The sequence below is a fragment of the Arachis hypogaea genome, chromosome 16 (genome assembly GCF_003086295.3).
Source record: "Arachis hypogaea cultivar Tifrunner chromosome 16, arahy.Tifrunner.gnm2.J5K5, whole genome shotgun sequence".
Lineage (NCBI taxonomy): Eukaryota > Viridiplantae > Streptophyta > Magnoliopsida > Fabales > Fabaceae > Arachis > Arachis hypogaea.
In genome coordinates this window covers 128,499,294-128,508,654 of record NC_092051.1, presented here as the reverse complement: position 1 = coordinate 128,508,654, position 9,361 = coordinate 128,499,294, and the positions used below count along the sequence as shown (strand labels likewise).

At 37.2% G+C, this 9,361-nt stretch overlaps 1 protein-coding gene across 1 annotated transcript; it reads left to right on the top strand.

Moving 5' to 3' along the window:
- Positions 1 to 3,579: 3,579 nt before the first annotated feature.
- Positions 3,580 to 8,336, top strand: LOC112754956 (potassium transporter 4). Its single transcript, XM_025802795.3, has 8 exons — positions 3,580 to 3,753; positions 4,303 to 4,543; positions 4,651 to 4,896; positions 5,065 to 5,376; positions 5,599 to 5,651; positions 6,017 to 6,131; positions 6,220 to 6,474; positions 6,941 to 8,336. The coding sequence occupies exons 1-8, from the start codon at positions 3,709 to 3,711 to the stop codon at positions 8,026 to 8,028; spliced, it is 2,355 nt and encodes a 784-aa protein (XP_025658580.1). The 5' UTR covers positions 3,580 to 3,708; the 3' UTR covers positions 8,029 to 8,336.
- The last annotated feature ends 1,025 nt before the right edge of the window (positions 8,337 to 9,361 follow it).

Genomic DNA, 9,361 nt, shown 5'->3' with positions numbered 1-9,361 from the left:
GAAATTAGCAGCGGTTGAGCGTCAAACCGTAGCTAAACCAAACACCTTTACCAATTAAAATCCACCTTTACGTACTTTTTTCTTCTCTCAATCACTCTTGCATTGCAAGCTCATCTGCCCCAACATCATTGTACCCTTCTTGATCCTCTATCACCCTTCATTCATTCATCCACGCACACCCTTGTCATCGTGCCCCAGTTCATCTCCATTATTCTCTTGCCATGAGTGCCTCCTTCCCTCTATCATATTGTGCGTTGCGAGATCTTCAACCCCCTGCACCCTCTGGCCTCCTTCTTCTCTCTTTTCCTTCCTCGCAGCTACCGATTTGTCATCGTCTTGTGTGCTGCAAACCACACTTCGCGTAGTCATGATCCTCCGCCGGCGTGGTGTTCCGTGCAGTCATAGCCGCAGTCGCCCTCCATGCAGTTTGCAGCTGTATCATCCTCAGTGCAATTTCTACCCGCTGACAGTACCATCTTTGACTCCATTTCTGTTCTCATAATCTTAGATATAGCATTAACTTGTTATCTTGTATATTTTTGTGTTTTTATGGAATATGCACACAAACTGTTTGTTAGTTTTTCTCAGTGAATGGAGGAGGAGCTCAACTTTTTATTTTCATAGATTTTAAATAAGTAGCGCAACCCAACTAACCAATGTATCGTGAAATTAAGAAGCTACTAGCAGAATTGAATTTGTTCGACTTTGTTACAGATGGATATAACCCCATTGACCCTTATGAGGCTAGGTCATACATGACGACAAGGTTTAGAAAAGAAAGGTCGGAATTATCACACACACACACAAAGAGAGAGAGAGTTATATTTATTTACAACTCTTATTATGAAAGATGGACTTTTACTAAGAAAACTACCTGAACCCTAAAAATTATTTGAAATCTCTAAAATACTTTATAATATAACCTAACTCTAACTTCTCTTTTTATTCCACACCACCACTACCACCCAAATCCTTTCTCACTACTACTCTCATCCAACCACCACCATCACTGCTGTCATCACCATCCCCAAATCTTTCTCTTGACCACCACCATCAAGCAAGGGAGGAAGAATAAGAGAGAAAGCCAAAACAGAGAGAGTGAGAGAATGATTAAATATTGAAGTTATTCATTATTGATGGAAAATTTATTTTGAAGAGGAGGAGCATTCATATTCAGAATTTTACATTCAAATTCAAATAACAATGCCTCAACAGAACCATATTATTACAGATTCAGCAACAGAACTAATAGAAATACACACACAAATTCAAATCCCAACAACAGAAGTGAAACATTCAAATTCAACAATCACATATCTAAAATTCAATAATAAGTCAGATTATGAAGATGCAGAATTACAGAATGAAATAATAAAATTAAAAATTGAAAATTAAAAAAGACCACGACGGCGACGTATTGCCGAATCTTTGAACCCTTCAATCCCCAGCCTCGAAGCTCCATGAGTAGTGCTTCAAGGTCAAAACGTTGGCGCGGAGGCTGTCATCGGAGATGGTCCTAATCAAAGTCTACAACGTTCTTGTAAAATGCAACACGAAAACCAAGGATTGGGTCATCGAAGCAGAGCTCAAGGGTCGAGAGTGCCACCACCGCATAGGACCTCATGCGTCGCAAAGGGAAGGCAGAGAATGTTCACGACCCTCGTTGATGGAGCAACAACGATGGTGAACACAGATCTTCGGGCAAGGACGGCAATGATGCGCAGATCTTGTCGCCACTGCTGCTGGTCACTGGAATCGCTACTGCCAAGCCACCACTATTGTCACTCTATTTTTTGTCTTTGTCGTGGTATTAGAAAAGGAGGTGGTGATGACCGTGGTGGTGATGGCAACAGTGATGATAGTAGTTGGGGATGAGAGTGGCGGTGAGGAAGGATTTGGGTGGTGGTGGGGTCCGGGTGGCGATGTGATTTGGGATTGGGGGAGTGGTGGTGTGGAGTAAAAAGAGAAGTTAGAGTTATGTTATATTATATTAGAGGGTATTTTAGAAATTTTAAATAATTTTTTAGGATTCGGGTAGTTTTGTTAGCAAAGGCCCATCTTTTTTATGGGTAGAAATGATAGTTTTATTTATTCGTGGATAGATTTATCAGCATTTTAAACTTTTATGAATAGAAAGGGCAATGTAAAAATTAAAAGATTATATACATAAAAAAATTTAAATTGGGGGGTCATTGCTCCCTTTAAAATGTATGAGGCTCCGCCCTGGGGATTCATGAAGAAAAAAAAAAAAGAGAAAGGTTAGGAATGGTTTGGGAAGAAGGAGAAAGAGGTTTCAAATTTTGTTACTTTTTAATTTTTAGTGGAATGCTAACTTTTGATTTTAAGTTGTTATCGTCATATTAATTAGATGCTAAATTCTGCTGTAATGAACTCGTCATTTTAAAGAAATATGTAAGATAAAAATTAACATTAAATTTATGTTTCAACAGTAATATTTATTTTCTGATGTGAATATCAGATTTTTCAATAGAAAATTTAACGATAATAAATGTATTTCTTGTAATAGAATAAGAGAAAAGAGTGGATAACCAAAAAAAGGGAAAGAAAGATATAAAGAAAATATCGACTCATCTAAAAGTTAGTACAAAGAGTGGAAAAAAAAATAAACACTATTTATTTTTTATTTTTTTACCATCAACACTTAATATTTTTGTACCACTAGTAATATGGAAATTAGATCAATAAAAGAAAAAACGAAACATGGTAAATTAACATTTAGCAATATATAATCATTTCCGCAACTCCGTTATTTATTTATTTTATTGTCTTAAAATATAGTGTTTTCTTTGGGTCATAAAAACCACATACACTTAAATGACCTATCCACTACACTGATTTGGCCATTTGAAGTGTGGGAGGCCAACTACCCAACCAAGTGAACCAACCTTCCAATCCAATAGAACATCACCATCAGAACCACACGCATACAAACATCGCGTGGTATTAACGCGCGGTTCACAGAATCACTGGCTCACTGCTCTCCTGTAGCTGCATGCACCAGTACTCATCCTGGTGCGCTGGATACGGATCGCTACACGCAAATTTCCAAATCAGCTTTCAATTTTCAGATTGCTTCTTGCTCGTTCTGTGGCTCTATTCCATTTGATCATTATTTATTTTCCCTCATTTATTAGTAATCTTATAAACCATATAATTTATTATTATTTTATGGTTTAATACTAACATTTAATATTTAACTAAATTGAATTATTGATCTTTCTTTGGAATCACTGAGCTAACTCGTGACTCATATTAATGTATGATTATACGATGATAACATTATATATATATATATATATATATATATATATATATATATATAATGATAATATTAGGTTGACAAAAAAAATAAATTTTATTTTATTTAATATTTGTTAATTATATTATTTTTTGATTAAATTTTTTAATTATCAAATATTTTTATATATTTAATTTTAAAACACCGCCATATACAAAACAGCTAAAAATAATGCATAAATAATTATTAAAAAAATGTACGATGACATAAAATATTTTATAATATTAATATATTAAAATAATATATATATATTAAAAAATAATATAATATAATATAACAAGAGAGTTGTATCGTGTTCAGTTTTGTTTGGTTTCGCTCTCTTTCTTTCGCTGCTTACAGTAGTCTACTATCATCTTCTCTCTCTCTCTCTCTCTCTCTCTCTCTCTGTGATGGAACCGGAATCTGGAGCTTCTACTTCTCGGAACCCTTCGCTGGTTAGGCTTCTTCCTCAACACGCTAACGCAGTGCTTTAGATTTATTCCGAAATTCAAGTGAAATGAAGTTCATTTTTTTTTCACTACTCTGAACCAATTCTGAATTCTACTTGTTTTGCCTCATTCTTCTTTCTGGAACTTTTTGTAACTGACTTTGCTCCGCACTCTCCTTGTTTTTTGTTTTTATTTATTTAATTTAATAAGTTTAAGCATATTTTTCATTCTTCATGTGAGTTCGTGTTTCTTGTCAACGCATGGAGGTGTGTGTCTTTGGTATCTGCTTGGATTCGCCACTGTTAAGTATTCAAATTATCTTGAACAACTGTTGAGAATGAGATATTCAATTATGCTGATTTTAAGTGTTTTTTCGAGTTCCTTTGATTATTATTTGTTTGCTTTTGTTTGATTTATGCCATTGTACTGAATTTCATTCTTTTGTGATGATGTGGTTTTCACTTCACTGATTCATTTTCCAGTGTTTTGGTTGTTTGAACTTGATTGAAGGATGGATAATCGATAATTTGTTTTGTCTGTTTTGGGACCTTTCAGTTATCATGGGTGAATCTCTCTAGGAATCTATTATTAGCATATCAAAGCTTTGGTGTGGTGTATGGAGATCTGAGCACTTCACCACTCTATGTTTTCACAAGCACATTTCGAGGCAAATTGCAGGATCACCGCGATGAAGAAACTATATTTGGAGCTTTTTCTTTGATTTTCTGGACACTGACACTAATACCGTTGATTAAGTATGTGTTCATCCTATTGAGTGCTGATGATAGTGGCGAAGGTATTTGAATGGCGGCCTTTATTAGGATTATTTTCTTGTAAGGTTGGTTATAAGTTATAGCTCTATGATTTTATTATGATCATATGGTGCAATACTGCTGTCTTCAGGTGGAACGTTTGCTCTTTATTCGCTGCTCTGCAGGCACGCCAAGTTTAATTTGCTCCCCAATCAACAAGCAGCTGATGAGGAGTTATCATCCTACAAATATGGTCCCTCGCAACAGGCCATAACCTCTTCTCCACTGAAGAGGTTTCTGGAGAAGCATAAAAGGTTAAGAACGGCACTGCTTATTGTGGTGTTGTTTGGTGCTTGCATGGTCATTGGCGATGGTGTTCTCACCCCAGCAATTTCAGGTAAGTGATTCATAATTAAAATTTGGGATGCCTGGAGCTTTGTAGCATCTTATTTTGTTGTGAACTGCTTCCAATATAATAATAATATAACAGAACTCGATTGGTTTTTTTACCTGAAGGCTTGCTTCTAATAAGAAACTAACAATTAGCCTGATCTTTACCATGCAGTTCTAGCATCTGTATCAGGGTTACAAGTTACGGAAAGAAAATTAACTGATGGTGAGCTTGTCCTGCTTGCCTGTGTCATATTGGTTGGGCTGTTTGCTCTTCAACACATTGGCACACACAAAGTGGCATTCGTGTTTGCACCAGTTGTAATCATCTGGCTATTATCGATATTTTCTATTGGGCTGTATAACACAATTTTTTGGAATCCTAGAATTGTTCGTGCATTATCCCCATACTATCTCATCAAGTTCTTTATCAAGACTGGTAAAGAAGGTTGGATTTCTCTTGGAGGGATACTTCTCTGTATCACTGGTATGTTAGTTCTGATCCTTTTTAACAGTTATATCATAGGATATGCTCTATAGTTTGTAGGGATGTTATGCATGATGTATTGATGTTCCTTGTTCTATTTACAATTGTATAAATTTAGTCAAAAATTTGAGTTACTAGAACTGTAAAACCTGAGATTTTAAGAAACTCAGATGCTATACTATACTAACTTACTAACTATTTGAGTTTTTTTTACCTCACCAGGAACTGAAGCTATGTTTGCAGATCTTGGTCATTTCACTGCTACATCGATAAGGGTGAGAAAAACTTGATGCTGAATTTCTTGCATCTGTTATGAATTATGATTTTATGATTCTTATTACTTTAGCTGTCCAATCATGTCACTAGTCTTGTTGGGCTGAGATTGTACCAGTTGCACTATGCTGGTACATGGCTTAAAGTATTATTAGAAATAAGTAGTACTTATAGTTGAGTGTTTTCTTTCTCCTTTTTTTTTTCTCTTCTTTTTCTCTTGCCCTCTTATCCACCATTTTCTCTATGAAATCAACATAATCAAATTGATCTTAGTTTTACAAATTACTACTATTTTCTGGGAAAGCAACAATAAGTAGTACATGCTCAATTGTCAAGAGATTCCTTAATATTTTCCTCCCTTTTGCAGATTGCATTTGCGTTTGTTATATACCCTTGTTTGGTGGTACAGTATATGGGCCAAGCTGCTTTCTTGTCTAAGAACCTTCAATCTATTCATAACAGTTTTTATGATTCAATACCTGGTTGGTCCATTCGTTACTCTCATTCGTTAATACTGCTTTGAGATTCAGTAATTTAGTGCAATTGCTAATTTTTTTGCTTCTCCTGCAGAACCTGTATTTTGGCCTGTTTTTGTTGTTGCCACCCTTGCTGCTATTGTTGGGAGTCAAGCTGTTATAACCGCAACTTTCTCTATCATCAAGCAGTGTCATGCACTTGGCTGCTTTCCACGAGTTAAAGTTGTCCACACTTCAAAACATATATATGGGCAAATCTACATCCCAGAGATAAACTGGATACTCATGATCCTGACTCTTGCAATAACCATTGGATTTCAAGACACAACTATAATTGGAAATGCTTACGGTAATATAAGGTTCCCTGCTCAAAAAAGCATACCCCCCGCCCCCCCGGAACCACACACACACACCCACAAAGACATTTGTCACTTTTTCACTTTACCAAAATCCTCATCTTAGAGGATCTTTTTCCTTGTGAGTATGGTAAATTTCTGTTCATTTGCTTCAGATCATTGTTTTCCTCTGATTATATGTTCGGATTGATAGTTCAATTAGTCAAAGTCCTAATAGTTGTTATGGAGAGCAAGAATACAATAATTACTGGCTTGTGGATGTGAAAATAATGATAGTATGGTTAATATCCCAGCCCTTTATTTATTTATTTATTTTTTTTCTGTTTTCTAGTTTGATGTGTTACAATTCCTGCTCTGCTACCTTGAATTCGGGAGTTTCTGCTAACAATGTTGTTACAAATTACAGTTTGAATGTTGGTTTTTTTCGTTTTGAATTTAATTCATGGCATTGATTTACAGGACTCGCATGTATGACTGTAATGTTTGTGACGACCTTTCTGATGACTCTGGTCGCAATCTTTGTCTGGCAAAAAAGTGTTGTGATTGCTATAGCATTCCTTTTATTCTTTTGGGTGATAGAGGGCACCTATCTATCAGCAGCATTCATGAAAGTGCCTCAGGGAGGATGGGTTCCTCTTGTCTTATCCTGCATCTTCATGGTTGTTATGTATGTATGGCATTATGGTACTCGAAGGAAGTACAGCTATGATCTGCACAACAAAGTTTCATTGAAGTGGTTACTGGGTTTGGGCCCAAGCCTTGGCATTGTTCGAGTCCCAGGAATAGGTCTCATCTACTCAGAACTAGCAACTGGAATTCCTTCAATATTTTCCCATTTTGTAACAAATCTTCCTGCCTTTCACAAGGTGTTAGTTTTTGTCTGTGTGAAATCAGTCCCTGTTCCATATGTCTCCCCAGAAGAAAGATTCCTTATTGGTCGAGTTTGTCCGAGACCTTATCGAATGTACAGGTGCATTGTCAGATATGGGTACAAGGACATTCAAAGGGACGATGGAGACTTCGAGAACCATCTAATACAGAGTATAGCAGAGTTTATACAGAGGGAAGCAGAAGAACCACAGTACTCAAGTTCTGAAAGCTCTTCGCTCGATGGGAGGATGGCTGTTATAAGTACCAGAACCTTAGAATCCACTGCAAGCTTAATAGTTTCCGAGATTGAGGAAATTGGCGTGGACAGCTCCATCCCCAGCAGTAAATCTGTAACCCTGCGCAGCTTGCAATCGGTTTATGATGATGAAAGTCCACAAGTTAGAAGGCGTCGAGTAAGATTTCAGCTACCAAACAATCCTGGTATGGATCCTGCAGTTAGGGAAGAACTTGTGGATTTGATTCAAGCTAAGGAAGCTGGGGTTGCTTATGTATTGGGGCACTCATATGTTAAGGCTAGGAAATCATCCTCATTCTTGAAGAAGCTTGTGATTGATATCGGTTACTCATTTCTACGCAAGAATTGCAGGGGTCCTGCTGTGGCTCTTAACATTCCTCACATCAGTCTCATTGAAGTTGGAATGATATATTATGTTTAGTTTCTTGGTAAAATTTGATTTACAACTTCTTCCTGGCTGTATAGAATCTATGCTCCAGGCTATAGGTGTTATTTTTATTGCCTCGCTCATGGAAAAATGAGTATGGCAGAGGAGGGTCTCTCTGAGAAAAACGCTTGTAAGGTTTATGCTGCTCTCCTAATGTGTAATTATATTATATAGTTGCAATAATTTTGTATTAGAAGTTTTTTTTTTTTTTTGGGTGAGTATTAGAAGACTCAACCTAGAAATGATCTTTCTCCTTTCCTTCCGATTATTTATTTAGTAAAAGTGTTATTTGCGCACCTAAATTATGTCCAATTAGCACATACCAAAGGGCACTTTTCCTCCAACTGCCCTCTTCCATTTCTTCCACAAATCCACAATCTTAGTGCTTCTGGCGTTTACCCCAATGGTTGTGATAATGCTGAGGGTCCTGGATCAAAAGAGATTCTGGTAATACTAACTCTACCCCATTATGATCGCTTCTCAGCCTTGGAATTCCAGGCTCTACTGCAGCATGGCCAGCTTATGAGCCATCACTCAATCTCTTTTCGCTGGTCTCCATCTCCTTTGGTGTTTGTGAAAGTTAACTCTGATGGAACTGTTTTCATGGAGCCTCAACAGTCTGCCTTTGGCACCGTCATTCGCAATGCAGACGGCAGCTGGGTGAAGAGCTGCTCCGGAACTTGTCTGCATCATCGGCCTCTTCATGCAGAGCTGCTGACTATTTATTGCAGTTTGCAACTAGCTTGGGAGTGTGGTTTTCGGGGTGTTTATTGCGCAGAAGCTCGCAATCTTTGATCTAGCAAAATTGTTCCACAACACCACATAGAGGGGCTTTCTTCTCAAGATCGCTCTGAGACTGGACTGGCAGTTTTGCTTTACTTTGGTGTCTTGCTCTGTGAACGAACCAGTGGATATCGTGGTTAGGAAGGTTTTTTTTTTTTTGAAAACAAAAGCTCAACACAGTAGAGTGGAGCAAATATAAAAGATATCTAAAACAGACAAGCAAATCTAGGAAGGTTCTGATGGAAAGAACCTACGTTGAATGGCTTCAGCCAACATGCTTATGCTTATTGATAGTTATTCTCTTTTACGAAAGAACGGCCTGAAAATAAGTTATTCCTCTAAAGCCAGCATAAAAAAGGGCGATGGTACATTTAGAGAGTGCGCAAGGATAGCCCGTGCCCTGTGAAAGCATTGATGGTTGGCTAATCCAAGACCATGTTAAATGCCTAAGAGCTCTGCACTATTACTAAAAAAATGTTAATTTATTGCATGCCCGATACAAAGTGATAGTTCCTCCGGCCTCCGCTCCAAAGGATCAGCCATA